At 34.5% G+C, this 17,607-nt stretch overlaps 5 protein-coding genes across 6 annotated transcripts in view; 3 read left to right on the top strand and 2 right to left on the bottom strand.

Moving 5' to 3' along the window:
* LOC140665722 (uncharacterized) overlaps positions 1-6,162 on the top strand; it is a 47,651-nt gene extending 41,489 nt beyond the window's left edge. Inside the window, exon 2 of the mRNA XM_072892175.1 lies at positions 1,042-6,162. Coding sequence (XP_072748276.1) covers positions 1,160-3,607 — 2,448 coding nt within the window. The 5' untranslated portion in view covers positions 1,042-1,159 and the 3' untranslated portion in view covers positions 3,608-6,162. The remainder of the gene's footprint in view (positions 1-1,041) is intronic.
* A 108-nt stretch (positions 6,163-6,270) lies between these two features.
* On the bottom strand, positions 6,271-8,038 carry Mrm2 (Mitochondrial rRNA methyltransferase 2). 2 transcript variants are annotated; one of them, XM_072892178.1, is made up of 2 exons: positions 7,853-8,037; positions 6,271-7,731 (listed from the first exon to the last, which is right to left on the bottom strand). In XM_072892178.1, the coding sequence occupies exon 2, from the start codon at positions 7,633-7,635 to the stop codon at positions 7,021-7,023; it is 615 nt and encodes a 204-aa protein (XP_072748279.1). In that variant the 5' UTR covers positions 7,636-7,731; positions 7,853-8,037; the 3' UTR covers positions 6,271-7,020. The 2 variants fall into 2 exon arrangements, with proteins under 2 accessions (XP_072748279.1, XP_072748278.1); XM_072892177.1 differs by having other exon boundaries at positions 6,271-8,038.
* Positions 8,039-8,331: 293 nt separating this feature from the next.
* LOC140665648 (WD repeat domain phosphoinositide-interacting protein 3) lies at positions 8,332-11,683 on the top strand. Its single transcript, XM_072891986.1, has 6 exons — positions 8,332-8,762; positions 9,477-9,653; positions 9,735-9,992; positions 10,105-10,306; positions 10,396-10,619; positions 10,707-11,683. The coding sequence occupies exons 1-6, from the start codon at positions 8,531-8,533 to the stop codon at positions 10,811-10,813; spliced, it is 1,200 nt and encodes a 399-aa protein (XP_072748087.1). The 5' UTR covers positions 8,332-8,530; the 3' UTR covers positions 10,814-11,683.
* Positions 11,684-12,074: 391 nt separating this feature from the next.
* Positions 12,075-14,905, bottom strand: LOC140665650 (uncharacterized). The gene is made up of 6 exons (XM_072891988.1): positions 14,376-14,905; positions 14,066-14,198; positions 13,814-13,988; positions 13,612-13,697; positions 13,403-13,538; positions 12,075-13,119 (listed from the first exon to the last, which is right to left on the bottom strand). Exons 2-6 carry the CDS (start codon positions 14,144-14,146, stop codon positions 12,926-12,928), a joined length of 672 nt encoding a protein of 223 aa, XP_072748089.1. The 5' UTR covers positions 14,147-14,198; positions 14,376-14,905; the 3' UTR covers positions 12,075-12,925.
* A 439-nt stretch (positions 14,906-15,344) lies between these two features.
* On the top strand, positions 15,345-17,135 carry LOC140665649 (UPF0193 protein EVG1). Its single transcript, XM_072891987.1, has 5 exons — positions 15,345-15,814; positions 15,972-16,102; positions 16,174-16,270; positions 16,363-16,506; positions 16,701-17,135. Exons 1-5 carry the CDS (start codon positions 15,718-15,720, stop codon positions 16,925-16,927), a joined length of 696 nt encoding a protein of 231 aa, XP_072748088.1. The 5' UTR covers positions 15,345-15,717; the 3' UTR covers positions 16,928-17,135.
* The last annotated feature ends 472 nt before the right edge of the window (positions 17,136-17,607 follow it).

Here is a 17,607-nt window from a genome sequence, read left to right as displayed (position 1 = left end):
AATGAGCGCTATATTTTGACAATGTGCTATATTTACAGACGTATGAATCGTATAGAAGGAAAAACTATCATTGCAAATAACAACTAATATGATAAATGATTTTTCTAATAAATTTATCTTTATCTAATAAAATAGTAATAAATATATATTTTTAGAAATGAATAAATATTTCTATTTTAAATTCTTTTGTTATAGAGAGTGAAAGATTTTTAGTTAAAAATAGATTTTTTAGAATCATGATATAATCTTTCGAAAAAATTGTTTCGCGTTTAAGAATCGCTTTTGATTAATACGTGGCATTCGTAGGCGGTCGACTAAATTAATAAAACCAGCAATTGACTTGTGACACGCATATATGTGTCCACGAAATTTGATGCGTAGAAATACATCCCGAGATTTTGTTAGGCACTCTTAAGAAGATCAGAAAACACACACAATTCATCTCTTATATCAAAATAATGAACTATTATTATTTTCTATATGTGTTATGTCTCGTTATAATTATGATTTATTCAAAATTGTTTAGAAAAATTACTTTAGAGTTCTTTGCGCTGATTTGTTTTCTCTGTTTCTTGCAATAAATATTTCTTTATGCATTATTCTTTGCAATAAACTCGATATACTGATTCAATTCGCTCTAATTTATCAATTTATGCGAGTTGCGGACAGATGGAAATATTTCTACAGGCACTTTAGAGAAGCCCGAAGCAGATGCGCAACATTCTGAGAAACTCCTGAGGAAACTTGCAGTTCTAAATTACCTCGGGGAACGTCGCGTCCGGTATACGCATCGGCTAAGTGGTGTCTATTAAGATTAGAAACTGGGTTAATATTACTCCCTAAGAGATGAGCGGCTACTTAAGTGAAAGCCTTAGCGGCTTAATTCATCATCGCGTTACGTAAACGTATCGCTAATTTCTCTGCTCGACCAATTAAATACCACTTACCATATATATATATATATATATATATATATATATATATTAAATATCACTTATCATATACAGACAATAATTAATTTCATCTCTCCTCTGTTGACAGACTGATCCGATGCTTCCAAAGAAGAATAGGTGACAAGCAAAAGATTCACATATAGCCAGGCGTCTTTGACAATATCCGGAACACTCCCTGAAGAAGTTTCGTCAGGAATACGAAGAAGATGTTGAGCCAACGGCGAAGGCATTCTCGATGGAGAATGTCTCTCATCTTCGTGGCGTTTCTCGGATTGATCTGCAATTGCGAACTGGCACCTGCCAATGTACCTGAATCGTCGTCATCGTCAGCGCCCACCGCCAAAAGAAAATCACAGGACATTGGCTCCCTCAGTGATTTTACCTGGCAAGCGTGGCTTCTGGTGGACGCGCAGAATGGGTTTCAACATGGCATGGACTCTACCACTTTTTTGAATAAAAAAATAAAGCCTAAAAGCGTGTTTATCGCACCGATATTGCCCGCCTGCGCCGAAGGTTATCATGCGGATAATATGGGCAGATGCGTAAAGATGGGTGTTAACATTGACGAGAGCGCACACTACGACTTCCTTTTGCACCGGCTCAACTCCATGTACAATAGTCCACAAGTCTCTGGAAATAACGATCAAAGACAGTCAAATGGCCCATTGCAACTTAACATTCCTCTGATACCTTCTGATCCTAAACCTTCGTCGAGGAAGCCCGAGCTCGAGGAAACATTCTCGATGAATGATCCAGTCGTGATACCACCTCGCAACAAAACTCACTTGGATGAAGAGAAGACGAGGCCGCACAAGGTGGTTATAATAGCGAACAAGTACGAGATGAAGAATGACACGATATTAGACAAGGATGAGATGATGTTTCATGTTGAGAATTCCAGTAGCAACGGTAGTAAAATTAATCAAAAAGCTGACTTAGTGGTTCCGGTAGCCGATTTCGTCGATGAGACAAACACTAGTTTCTCAGAGGTGGTGGATTACAAGATCCCCATAGATCTGAAAACTTCATTGAACATTTCGAGTGTGAAAAAACTCAATAAAAGTGATGTTACAAGCAGTGTCTCGATGGCGGAAAAATTGGAAAATTTCACCGACATGTCGCCTACACTGATTTTGCTGTTCCCGTCTACAAAATTGCCAAGCATAACGGATGATCTGTCAATAACGCAGAATGAAACCGCCAGCGACGTGACCATACAGATGTCTAACGTCACCTCAAACGAGACCGCGAAGGAGGTCATCACGGTTAGTGGGTTGGACTCTGCGCTTTCGTCTACGGACAAGTCGACGGATGTTCCGTCAATTGCAACGGATGAGCAGCGAGATAACGAGACGTACGTGGATGACGAGACGACATCGAAAAGTTCCAAATTGAACGAGTCGCAGGAAACTGAGTTTGTCTATGACGATGAGGAAGAGTATGAGGAATATTCATGCACGGATATACCGGACGAGGAGGATTCGGTGGAGCTGGAAAACGAGGAGATCTTGAAACATGGAGAAGCCGGCATGACGATTCCTACACGAAACATCGAACAACTGCATCGCGATCAACAGCGACAGAATCAAACTACGGATCAGAAGAAGACACTTGATGTAGATGAACAGATCATGATCCGTTTTAACGATTCCATACCTATGGAAGACAAGGACGAGGCGGGCAGCAATGTTTCCAGTGAGGTCAGCATCGACGGCGACTTCATTGTAGAGACGACTCTTTTGGACGTAAATACTGAGAAGCTGCAAGTTACTACCAAGTCGCCGGATGTGATTCGAAAGATTATAAACAGCAGCGATGACAGTTCCAAAGAATCGTTCGGCAAGAGTCCTGATACCGAACTGAAGATTGTATTTTCTCAAGAACCTCACAGCACGACAATTGCTAGCTTGAACGGACGCAAGCGAACCGAGCATTTGACGAAGTTCAAGGATAAAAAGAACGAAGAGTTGGGCGTTGTGTCTTCTTCAGAGTCGTTTTTATACGATTTTCCCGAGGCAGACTCGATAACGGAGATCCACACAATTGATAATGAACAATCAACCGGCAAAAAGAACGCGTTGCAGGAAAATTCGAAAGATTTTCAGCTAAATGTTCCCGCGGATGATTTCAAACAGACCACGATGAATCTCGACTCCGTCGAAGACTATGTGAAATTTCCTGATTACGTGAAGGAGCCGCAGCAAAACGGTTACGTGAGGTTTCCGTCTAGCGAGGTTAACAGCGTACTAGGCTATAAGCAACATTCGCGTCATCCCATAGACGATGTTGATCCTCACGACGGCACCAGCACCAAGAGCAGTGTCCCCGTTCACCAGAAACCGGTCTATTATTTGCCGAACTGGAAGCCGGAGCGACTACAAACCGATCATGTCCCGACGAGCGAGAGCCAGAAGCAGAGACCGGATTTGTTTCGTTTCTGGAGCAAGATGCCGCTGTTCAGGGACCCTGACATCTATCCCGTCGATCAGGTTCCAAATGACGAAGCGGCTAATGATGACACTCAAAAACTACCCCGCGACCGATACCGCGGAATATCGCGGTCGCGGAAATTGAATCTCTTTACGCCAGAAATAACGCCCAGAAACGTCAACAGAGTGCCCGCACAGAAGCGAAGAACATCGATTGACGGCTAAATATTCTTACGTTATTTTCCTTGAAAGAAAAGTCTAGTGAACTGTGTTTGGAACTGTGCCAAATGATTCGCGAGAAGATTGTACGAAGTCGCGACATTTAGATCGCTGTACGAGAACTTCGTCGAACAAAAACGGGATTGACGAGAAGAATCGTGGATAGAAAATATTCTCTAATGATTTTATGGATCAATATTACGTAAATTGTGTCTAGTATTTCATGTCGCGAGTTGTCCGGAATTGTCTGGAAAGCTTGACGATCTCACAACAGAAGGAGAGATCTATGTGTCTTCCAGGCTCTCGTGTAGAAAGAAAACAGTCGAGCTCAACTCGTTAATAGCGGAAATAATTTAGTAAAAACGTATTAAACAAATGTTATGAGTCATATTAAATTAACATTAATTAAATTATTGATCATTAAACGAATCTGGAAAGATTCTTTTTCCATAGAAATCCATAATTATATATCGCAACAGTCACTTCCAACATATGTATGAAAAATCCATTTTGATAATATTATAGCTGCGCAATCGATAACGAAATTTAATAGAGAAAATAATAAAATAACATGTTAGCGTAAGAGATTTGCATAATCCTAATGATATAATTTTCGCCATACTAATGACTTTTTATGAAAATATCTTAAACTGTATTTAGACAAAAGCATTGGTGAATCATTAGGCATCAAGTCTTTGCAAACTCGTTGCATTTAGCGATAATGAGATATTAAATTGCGTGAAAAAATATGTCGCTGTTATACGTCGAATTACGAAATCGAATTGTACTTTATATACCGAATCTTACTGACTAAGCTATTATTTACGAAACAAGTAAGCGAAACGTAGATAAGGTTCTATTGCGCTAAAATAGAATGCGCTAAACTAGAAAAGAAACGCAATTGAGATCATTTTTAAATTTTTTACAAGTAACTTTTTATAGTTCAATCAATTATAGAAATTCATAGTAATTCATATTTTCGTTGCATATTTGATTTTCTGTGCAATACTTTGAATCTGTATATTTTATATTTTTTTAACTATTAACGCTATTTTAAATGAAATTATATATACATTATAAAAAATAATTGCAGACAAAGTGTCTGAAGTTTTTTTTACAGACACACTGTCCAAATTTTTGGACACAAGTTTTTTTAGAAGAATGTATGAATTTTCAGATTTTTTCTGATCTTTTTCAGAAAAATGATTCTGATGATTAAGACTGTTTAAAATTACTTTCAAACAAAATTAAAACTATTTCAGATTAAAATTACTTCCAGATATGAAAATTCGAACAAAAATGTGTCGAAATTTTTAGGCAATTTCTTACAGTGTAATAAATGATTTTTAATAAAATCAGAATTTTATTTACGCTGATTTTACATTATTTTAACTATTATTTATTTAAAAATTCTATTACTTTAATATGAAGAATACACTGACTAAAAACATACACAATGACATTTAATGCTAAATATGCAATAAAAGTGTGGAATAATAAATTTGTAGCGCGAAATATATTACTAATAAATATCATGTTGAAAGAAGTCATTAATTCATTCAAAGTTTCATGTAAAATGTTGCTGAATTTTTATTCTCTGTATAGCAGATGAATCGTTATTGGGCTTGTCAGAGTGCTAATACTACTTTCGAGATAACAATATATAAGCGGCGTTTAACGAGTTCATGAGCGATATGTCGAGCTAATCTACTAATGGAGGTGTTATCGAAGCAGACTGATCTTTAGGGTTATTATTATAGAGTAGAAAAAAATCAAGATTTCCGGTTCATATGAAATCTTGAGAATCGCGTAATAACGAAATGTCATACAACAATCAATTTGATGCACGTCGTTGTAAGGTTTTTCGAAGAAAGAAATGTAAATCGCTTCTCGGTTTTAATAGATTTTAAGCGAGTCGATTTTATAATTTGCAGTGAGCGTGTTTTTCGACTTATTAGGGTAAGTTAATTAGATTATTTTATATCGCAGATTAATCATGAATCACCTACACTGTAGCCGACAACGTAACGTGTTTTCGGTGTGAGCCAAACAATCATTTTTTCATATCGATAAGTGATTTCGTCGGAAATAGCCGCCGAAATCGATAGTCTTCAAGTTGACAAGTTTCCGTCATTTTTGTCGTATGTTTGTGCTTTGTCTTTCATATATTCATATGTGAGATAATTGCGCATCGACGGAAACGTTATCGACACCGCTATAATAAACGTTTCCAGCTATGGCATACAATAAACAAGTATACTTAATAAAACTTTTATTGACAGTATTATACGGTAATAATATTAGAAAGAAAAGAGAGAGAGAAAGAAAGAGAAGGCAAAGAGAGAAAGAGAAAGAAAGAGAAAGCATCAATATGTTAAGTAATTATTTATAGGTCATTGGATAAGTCATACACACACACACACACACACACACACACACACACATACACACATTCAGACAAAAGTATAGTTACAAATTAATTTTTTAAAAGATATTTACATTTTACTTTAAAAATAATATGGACAGACACACACACACATATATATATATATATATATATATATATATATATATATATATATATATATACATACATACATATATATATATATATATATATATTGTATATATGTATTGTTTATTAATATATATTCTTGGTTTATTGTTTTAGCTTTCTATCTCTTTCTCTAAAATCAAAGAACTAAAAAATATAGCGAATATATCATTGTTCAAATAATTACGTTAATTAATTAATTAATTATGTTAGATAACGTATTTTTCAAGCTAATTCTCTTCAAGCAATACTCATTAAATCCTATTGTATATCCGAATTTATCGTTTTACTTCTTGATTATGGCCTGTTGCATATAATGTCGTAGTTAGAAAGCTGTAATCTTTATTATAGCGGGTGTTATCAAGACCGTTGCAAAACCTTTTGAATTAGCTTTTGTTACTTTAGTACGTGTTTCGCTACAAACGCAACAACAGAGCGGAAAATTTTTATGATACTTGACATTATATGCGGCCAGTAAGTCTACATGCGTTTCAGTGTGGTGTGTAATGTCTTTCGTATTATTGGATGTCGATTCATGTACATATTAGTTTTATTATTGAGAAATGTATATACGTAGCATAAAAAATAGGCATAATATGAATAAGTGTTAACAACAGCGTCCCGATGCGTATTAATTGTGTAACTGTATTGTATTATTTATAGCGTACTATTATCGATGTATATTGCATTTGTCGTGTTGTGCAAGGCCGCCTGTTAGATAAAGTGAAAGGAGTTGTAAAAAAAATACATACGCTTTCCGTATGATATCAAAATTATTATTGTACACTTTTATTTAGAAAACCTCCTCACATACATCGTCCTATCCTATAAGAGAATCAATATATATCTATTGACTCTAATTAAATCAGTTGATTTTGAGACCTTTAAAACCTCTAGCTAAAAAGAATTTTTCCGTCGATTCATCTCTCGTTGCGCCAGGCTTGATCACCTTAACGTTATCGTAAAATTTTAATAAATTCTGCTCAAACTGTTGTGATTTACCGCCGTCCCAAACTTTTACAACGAGCGTACCGTGAACTTTAGTAATTTGTAGTGCAAATTGCAAAGCCGTGTACGCTAATGATATTATATTATCGTGATCTATCGCTCTTATACCGGATGCATTTGGAGCCATGTCGGATAAAATAACATCGGCCTTGTTACCTTGCAATAATTTATACAAAGTTTCCTGCGTCTTGTCAATAGTAAAATCCATATTTCCCAAGACGGTTGCACCTTCCACAGGATAGAACGGTAGTTTATCAATGGCATATACTTTGCCAACGGGACCCTCTTTTTTGGCATGTGAATTGGTTAGATTGGTGGCGACTTGCGTCCAGCTACCAGGTGCCGCTCCACAGTCTATGACAGTCAGACCCGGAGTGAGAATTTGGTATTTCTCGTTGATCTGCAGAAGCTTGAACGCGCTTCTACACCTGTAGTTTTCCTGCTTTGCCTTTTCTACGTAAGGATCACGCATGTGTCTTGTTAACCACAGTTGTGAACTGTGTTTTTTACCCTTCAAGTTCCGCGGCGTCTCTTTCAATAGCGCGTAATTAGTGTACACGCTTCTCGTCTGCGAAAAGCTTTTGTAGAAATACTTCATCTCGATTTACCTCATATAAATATCTAGTCTAACCTAACAAACGTTCCTCAACGAGCGTACTCAATATCGACGCTTCTTGCGAACTGTTTACCTTTCAATAACTCTGCGCAAATTAGGCGTCGTATCACGAACATATATAGCTCGTGTATATGCACACTGGAATTAATTAATTAATTAATTGAAGAATAAAGGCGAGAAATAAACTGTCAACAGTGCGGAACACCGACCATGTGCGCAACTATATTGAGTGACTGCCTCGCGCCTCGCGTTTCCCGCTATCAGCTGATCACAGCTGATCAACGTCAATCGATTGGCACGCCTGGAACTAGTAATAAAATAGCTTGTCGTGTCTTTGAAAAATTATTATAAAAGATTTCTTTCCGATATAATAGATTGTTCGTATTAGCATAGTAATGAAAAATTATTTATATATAATATATATATTATCACTTATATACATATTGCCAATTAAGATACACAGCCATATAGTTGGCGTCGTGTATTCACGTCTAAATATTTTGATGCACTTCGTATCTAGATATTCATGCATCATGACGTAAACATGCTTGACATACGACATACATTTAGAAATGATTTGAGATGTGTGACAAGTCAGTAGTCAGTAGTAGATAATAGATTATCAAATATTAAATATAAAATAGTTTTGCTTTTATTTACTCAACAATCTTGATGCACAAATATTCAATGATGTCGTTGACTCGGTAAAAGTATGTAGCTGCAAAGCTCATGTGTATGTGACATCAATTGCATGTACATACGTACCCGTATACATACGTGTACTCTCGACTACGCTCATAGCGGCAGACGGAGAAACGTATCGCGGCTAACCGGCGAGGATGTGATTGAGTGCCGCGACGCGAGTGCGAGATTTTATTTGGATCTGAATGTTTTTTCGCCAGCGGAGCAACTCACGATGAACCTCACCGCAGGAAACCCGCACGGCAACGGCTTGCTTTACGCCGGCTTCAATCAGGACCAAGGTACGTCGCACGCGATCCCACGCGCGTATGTTTGACAGCGCGCGTTCATTCCCACGCACTGTCAGATCCGCTCCGTTTCCGCATCTAACCTCACTCGCAAGGTGTTTACGTCGTCGATACGAATGCCAACGCGATTGCGACGCGATATTTAACGCCAGGGTCCTAATATCCTAACGTTATCCTTTGCAACCTCGTGATCGTGACCGCAGGAATAATTCAATGTAACTGTATACGTCATTCCTAACCTTGTTCTTGCACGCCCGTGGATCGTAATCTTGTTTGTCAGTTAATTTATTACAATTCTTCTTGCTTCGCAGAATAAATGTCTACGATCTCGCGACACCGAAATGTCACTTGATATTTACTTAGGTTTGAATTCATATTGAGCATCTATTTTTATCAATAAATCTATTTTTATCACCTTCTTATTTTATCCTAATTTTTGTAAAAAAAAAGTGTAAAAATTATAATGAAATGATGTAATATGTTCAGCATATTTTTTATTTTAAAAAGCATATATCATATGTATACATTGTATATTGCATGTGATTGCATATTTCACGTTTATGATATCACATTAACATGTGAGTTTATCATGTCCAGTCATTTTATGTATTTGTGTTAATATGTATATATCATACTGTGATTAATATTGCTAAGAAAAGGGATGTATACAAACAGATAAAGTTATCAGTCTTGTTCACGCATTTGCAGGATGCTTTGCTTGTGGTATGGAGAATGGATTCAGAGTATACAATTGTGACCCATTGAAAGAGAAAGAGAGACATGATTTTAGTGATGGAGGACTCGGATATGTAGAAATGCTTTTCAGATGTAATTATTTAGCATTAGTTGGTGGTGGAGCAAAGCCAATGTATCCAACAAATAAAGGTTGGTTGTTACTTTATAAGCACATATGTTATAAATATCATTGTAACAGATATTATATACATTTATATTTTGTAATTGCAGTTATGATATGGGATGATATAAAAAAATTGCCCGCAATCACTTTAGAATTTAATGCATCTGTTAAAGGAGTCAAATTGCGGAGGGACAGGATAGTAGTAGTATTAGAAGGTGTTATAAAAGTTTACACATTTACGCAAAATCCCCAACAGTTACACGTGTTTGAAACTAATCCTAATCCACGAGGATTATGCGTTTTATGTCCAAATAGTAACAACTCCTTGCTCGCCTTTCCCGGAAGAAAGAATGGTCATGTTCAAGGTAGGGTTTGTCACAAGAAAATAATTAATGCTTCATACGTATTACACGTATGAAGCATTAATTATATAACACTTCACACATGTTATATAACACCAAGATTTCTGTTCTTCAGTTATAGATCTGGCTAATACAGAAAAGCAACCCTTAAATATAGAAGCACATGAAACGCCTTTATCTTGCATAGCTTTAAACTTGCAAGGCACTAGATTGGCTACTGCCTCGGAGAAAGGCACCTTGATAAGAGTATTTGATACGCAAAATGGTAACATGATTAACGAATTGAGAAGAGGAGCAAATCATGCAAATATTTATTGGTAAATATAAAAGGAGATGTGATAATACATAAGATATATATGTATGTGATGCTAAATATCAATTGAGGTATGCATATATTTTATTCTAGCATAAACTTCAATCATGATTCTACGTGGCTATGCGTTGCCAGCGATCACGGAACCGTACACGTATTTGCCGTCGAAGATCAAAAACTGAATCGCCAATCTAGTTTAGCATCTGCCACATTTTTGCCAAAGTACTTTAGCTCGAGTTGGAGTTTCTGCAAATTTCAAGTGCCGAGCGGTCCCCAGTGCATGTGTGCGTTTGGTCAAGATAACAATAGCATTATAGGTAAGCTGTGAATTCGAAATATACCATATACGATCACCATGTATATGACAATCTTTCTTACGTTTACGTTTACGATTCCTTGTGCAGTGATATGCGCGGACGGTAGTTATTACAAGTTTGTATTCAACAACAAGGGTGAATGCACGAGAGACTTTTATGCACAGTTTCTCGAATTGACCGACGACAAAGCGTGATTGGAGGGTGATAACGGCGGTGAACTCCTAACCGTACGACGAGAGAGGACTATCATCGTTCCTTCGTTGTTTTTATTTATATCAGCTAATAAAAATGGGCGAATATGGCGGAGGTATATTGCGCTCATTGAGATTGCAATACGTGGGCTATTCATAGAAAAAAATAACATCCATATCGGATGTTATGAGGACCAAATAAAAAGTTCTAATTAATTGTTGGTGATACCGATCGTTGATGTATTGTGTGCGACTTTTCGAAAAAGAAAAAGAGAAAAAAAAGAAAGGTTATCGACGCGAGCGTCGTAAAATGCGAATTAACGGAGATTGTGTCATAAATCTGTTATATGAGCCTATTCACCCTGACGCCTATTAATAGAAGAGCAAGTTTTTAAATATAAAAAGAAAACAGAAGGAATATACCCCAGGTATAAGACAGGAGACACTGCAAGTTACTTGTTGACGTGATACTCACATTTTTTCTTACAGTTTAGATAAGAATGCTGCTGCAACTATAGCTAAGGCAAATGTTTGCCATAAATATTGTGGCAAAAAGTAAATAATCATTTTCTGTAGCTATGCGGTAAAAGCTTTGCAATGCAATCGTGTATCCTTATTGATCTTATGTTTTTGTAGTTCTACAAATTTTTTTGTTATATATAAACACGTTATATATAAAAATGATATATCTCTACTCTCTTTAACAATTTTAAACAAATTATTGTTATAAATACTGCGTTTTCCTGTTATAGAATACGTGGAAGAATTATTGTAATTCGGGATCAGCCGTCATAATCGGAGCACGAACTTGTTTATCATTCAGAATATCTAGTCCTATTATTCTTGCCGATAGTTCGTGGACGAAAAAAAAGAGAAGAATGAAAGAATGATCGAGATTTTTATGAAGTCATCTGTTTGACTTCCGGAAAGAGATAAGAATTTAAACTCGCTTGTTCGACAAATTGAAAAAGCAAGAGATACATTACGATCTTTACTTATCTCGAACTAAAAATTGATTTTATAATCGGAAGATCTTTTTGGCGATTAAATAAACATGTTCGTTTCATAGCCGAATCATATCATATACACGTTATATATACACACACACACACACACATATATATATATATATATATATATATATATATATATATATATATATCGTACTGGAATGTATTGTAATTTTTATTCTTATGTTTTTCCATACATTTAATATACATATACACAAGAAGTGACCCTACAAACTTTATATTACACGAATTACCGCAAATAACAAAGTTGTAATTTCACAAAGAAGTTGGGTTCAAATATAAAATAAAACTAATTATATATATATATATATGCCACGACTCGCAGAGTCCTGCCGCTATTTCTTTAGTAAATTAATACATTAATCTATAATTCGTAAAGATTTTTTTACATTGTCAAGAACTATCTACTGAGCGAAAATCTTTTGAGAATATTTCGCATTAAAAAGTTAAAATTCAGTCTTGCGCGCGAAAGGAAGTGCGCATTCGTATAACAGTGAGATTAATCTTGAAGTCGCGATTATTTTATCTGTCAGAATCCTGACGGGTGAAAATTCAGAACTTACATGTATCGTACGTGTGCGTATAGTGGATATGCAGTTTTTCAATTAGATGATTTAAATATAACGAATATTGAACATCTGTGCGTCGGATTAAAGAACCGTTTTAATGCACACGTAAAGAAGCGCGATAATTAACTTTAATAATTCAAGAACAAGAAGAAACGTTTAAATATAAGAAGCGTGTCCTTTGCAGGACAACTTCTCGGTTCTGTACAGTAATATTTTTTCGTTTGCTTTCACGTCTTACATCGCGAATATATTTTTTATTACGAAACTTTCCGCGCGTCCGCGCCGTTAATTAATCTTGCATTTCCAACATAATGCACTTTTCTTTTACGATTTTGCGATTATCTTTAAATTACTATTCCAATTTCACGTTTTCTTTCAAAGCACATGATTTTTTCTTGAGAGAATACACGTGCCGTAAAGAACTCTTCGCGATTAAATCTCGCGTCTTTGCGAAATCACGTTCTCTCATCCAGGAACGAATTCTTCGTTGCTCTGTCTCTCTTCTCATAATATCTTTAAAGCTCGTAGGGTTTGTTCGCTGAAACCTGGATCGCTTTTGGTACCTCCAGTGGTACAGGAACCGCGTACTTTTTTTTCATACTATGCACTTCGTGCGTAAGTCCTTTCTTTGTCTCAAGACTCTTATAAGTACTGTACACGACGAACCAGACGTAAAAGCTCATAATTATTAGGAAAAAGGCGATAAGACCTGAAAATATTACATCCTTCAATAAAAAACCTGACAAATATATATATACAATATGAAAAAATAACATTAATATAAGATGCTTCAGTAAATATAATAATACGAAATAACTTGTTCTAAAATTTATGTTTTATGCAATTTTGTAATATCCTACAATTGTGAAAAAATATATGATTTAGTTAAATTTGTTTAAGAAAAATTGGTGCAGTTAAAAAAATTCATTGTAGATGCAATATAAGCGCGAAAATTTTAGAGGCATCTTATACAATTTTTAATTTTAACATACGTTCGCAAATACCCGCTCTCCCGCCTAAAGTGGCAAGGAAAGGACAATCTTCCTCTACTAGGAATAGTGAGATTGCTAAGGCCGATATGATAGTGATTTTGACCATCATCCAAGGCGCCATAAAATGACGATTATTCTAAAAATGGAACATGTTAAATGCAAGAAAAGAATTCAACTTTAAATAATCTTTAAATTATTTCAATTCATACCGTTAAAGCTCCATAGAGAAGTAACATGGTGGAGATGAAGTGAATAACTGTTATGACAAGACCACAATACATTGCATATACCATTTCTGCAAATATATAAAATTGCTTTTTTAAAAATTATGTAACAAAAAAGAGATAATGTTTATTTTTCTACTGTGGTGCAATAGTTTGTCTCTAGTGTAAATATTTCTGTAATATATACCAGTTGCATTATGATGTGCTAGATCCATCTTTTTGGTGTTGAGATGATTCGACGATATCTCCTCCAAAGCCTCTCTCTCGAGAGCATCTTCCGTGTCTCTCACTACCATTTCTTGAATCCCCATTGCATGTGCTAACGCCAGAATGAAAAATATCATACTGAATCCGGACGAAAACTGCAATATTTTTTACAATTACATTCAGTGAAAAATTGCTCGGGAGATGCTGGATATTTCATAAAGATTGCTGTTACCAATTGAAATATGGCAATTAGTATTGTTCCCTGCCTTAGGTTAAAATAGTGCAAAAAGTTTTTCAATAATCCGATCTTCATCTTGGTTTTTGAGAATTAGCGCAGATTATATACTATTTCTTTAAAAATATTCCTGAAAAAATTTATAAATTGATAGATATATGTATATAGATATATAGATATATACACATAAGTTACACATATAAAAGCGAGATACATGACAAATTGTTAACAAACAGGCGCATGTTCCTTTATAATTAAAACTACAAAGTACCACTAATAAAAATGTAGATTAAACTAATGTGCTCACCGTTAAGTTTCTACTATTTAATTAATAATTTATTCTCGACAATCTTGCCACCCCTCGACAACCCTTGTATGAGCCTTGATTGAGATTTGCAGTAACGACAAAAGTAGGTGAAATACGTCGCCGTTTACCTTCGCAGCAGGTGTGCTCCGAGTAACGTTCAGCAAATTGTCGAACACCCTCCGTGAAGGGAAATCAATAATTTCCGCTGGTTTGTATCGCGGAAACGAAACACGGGGTCCGCAACGCGACGGGTTTCGTCGGGAATATCCGCGACGATTTTTCGCGTGCTCGAAAAATTACGAAGTTTCAGGGTCGGTATGCTTGAATAAAACGCGAGGATCACTGTCGAATGAAAGGGGAACAAGGGGTGAAAACGAACCCCTGTCAGTAAGCTACCCGACAAACGCGCAAGCGCTACAATACATGCACACGCGCATTCTTCAAGGTGATCAATCCGAATTGATCATTGTTTGTTTATATACGCGTTGGGTAGATGTCGATTAACCCTAAGACTCTGTTGAATTTATTATTTTCCTTTTAATTTGTTAATTTAATTTTAAGTCTTAATTAGGAGCAGCGAATTTATTATTCCGTATTCGTATAGATCAATTAATTGTGTGTGTAAATCGAGTTGTATTAGCATATGTATTTTAAAACTAATAAATTGAGTAATAATTCAAAAATATTGATTAAATATAATTTTATATTTTAATTGATTTTTAGGATTTTCTTAAAACGAGAAGAGCAAAACTAAAGTAGAAGATGAAAGTTTAAATTATAATAAATTTGAAACACATGTTGATAATTGAACATTCATTATGTGTTGAAAATTTTAGAAAATTTAATATTGAAAAGCTTATAAATTTACACATAAAACAAAAATTTCTATATTCTTAGATCTAAATATCCTAAGATATCAAAATTTAATTGAAAAAATATCAAATTCCAGATTTCCAAAATTTAAAAAGATGTCAGAAATTTATAGATTTAAAAGATTATAATTAATAACTATTGTATTTTGAAATCTATATAAATTAAATCATTTTGATTGCAGATGAAATGATTTGCGAATCTCTATCAAGGTAATTGAATATGACTTGTAGGTAATAGACTGCGATCTCCAATTTGAAAGTTAGTTCGATTGAGTTGAGTCATCTTTCTGAGTAGTCATAGAAACGCGACGGACACCCTCGATCCTCGATGTTATATTACAGTCAGGGGGTTGAAGGTTGAACATGTGTGCTTGTCACTTCAGTAAACCGCGAACTCGTCTGACAGTTCGTTCGGAAAATTAATATAATCGCGAATATTTTCCTTTTGAGAATTTACGATTTTCAAACTAATGGATCGAAAATATCAAAGAGTTGGTTTAGGCGTAGGTGCTTTTCACAATCCTCCAAGAGCGAAATATAGCGAGGAAACCAAAAATCTTATTAAGCGTAAGTATAAATAGTAACCAACATATTCGATGAACACATTAAATATAGAGAATATTTCATTTGTCGTTTTAATCCGAGTTAAAAGATCTAGTTGTTTTCTGTAAAACGTTCAAAATTAAAAATCATGCTTTTAATTCTTGAAAATTTTAAATGTTAGTTTTAATGGAGGAATCTAAGCTAACAATGTTGCAAAGGAAGACGATTCAGGAAGCAGTCGACAAGGGCGAATCTCTACCAGCTTCTATTGAAAGGACGAAGAAGAGCAAAGATAAGATCGAAGATAATCGAGTAAATATCGCTGTAAAGAAATGTTTAAAAAATTATTTCAAGATAATATCCTGTAACGTCTCTTCCGATAGGTTAAATTGCCTAGTGCTTGGAGGAGACGTTCACAGGATACGATTATAAGTAGCGGTGCTTACGAGAGAGAACAATACAGAAGGACAGCGCCTTTACGTAAAAATGATAAATAATTCTATTCTTTTATAATGTATTTTAATAATCACACATGAAAGGTGCCTTAATTGATATACATTTTACACGATTAGCCAACATGGAAAAACAAAAACGTCACTTGGCATGTATGATGACTTATGGGAAAGATATGCCAGAGACTCCCCATGGTCCCAAGATTCTCCATAAAATTAGAAGAGAGCCACAAATGCCTGAAAATGTGGATCTTTTAAACGAATGTAAGCTTTATCATATAAAATATATATCTAAAGATTTAAAAAGAATATATATAATAAAAGTTTTTTTCTTTTAATGTTTATCCATCATTTGACGATTCTACAAAAATTGAAGATTTCCAAATTTAAAGTAAATTTTTGTAACGCACATCTCTTGTCGACATAAATATGTAATTGTATTTTTTTGCTTTTCGTAGTAGTACAAGGGATTCGAGAGAGGATGGATTTTTTGCATGATATGGAAAATCTCGGGATGGGAAAGAAATATCGGTCTATAATACAACAGGAGATAGCGCAGAAAATAAGATTCATCGAGTCGCTAGACAAACAAACATCGGAAGAGCTGCGAAAGGAGATTTGTGAATCTAAATATGAAAAACCATTGCCAAAACCGTTTCCACTTGGAGAATTGGAAGAAAATTAATTTTCTTAAAATAACCCGGTCGTTCTTTGATGTAATTTACACATAATGTATAGGATATATGAAATATGCGGGATAGATCAAGTGAAACATGTGTCCAATACATATTTTATGTGTCTAATATATTTTATTATTTACAATTATTTGATAAGCAAGAAAATTTTAATAAGATGACACAAAAAATAATTTTGAGAATAATATAATTATTTTAAATTGTAAAAAGTATACATATTAATCTTCATACTTAATATTAATTTTTTAAACGATAAAAAAATATAAATAGACTGAGTTTCTTTCTTTTCTTTCTTGTTTGTTGCTCTTTAATATTATATTTTTAGTTTTTATTATTTTGTAGTATTATTTTATTATTTTTTATACTGAAAAAATATAGATTTATTATTACATTTTATTCAAAATATGTAAATAATTTTTATATTAATATCTTAGGAGAGGTTTTTGGAAGAAGAATAAATGTTATCAAATTATTGTTCTTTGTTTTTACTATAATTAAAAATATGCTACTTTAATTAAAAGTGCCATGATTAATGCACATTTTACAAAGCATCTTACAGATGCTGCAAAAAAATTTCAATAATAGAAAAAATAATATACAACTATTTTAATTCGCCCGTAAAAGGTATATACACATATTCATTTTCATATTAATTTTTTTAAATGATAAA

Source organism: Anoplolepis gracilipes, chromosome 5, assembly GCF_047496725.1.
Source record: "Anoplolepis gracilipes chromosome 5, ASM4749672v1, whole genome shotgun sequence".
Lineage (NCBI taxonomy): Eukaryota > Metazoa > Arthropoda > Insecta > Hymenoptera > Formicidae > Anoplolepis > Anoplolepis gracilipes.
The sequence above is the reverse complement of the archived record's forward strand: the minus strand, read 5'-3'. Positions and strand labels throughout refer to the sequence as shown.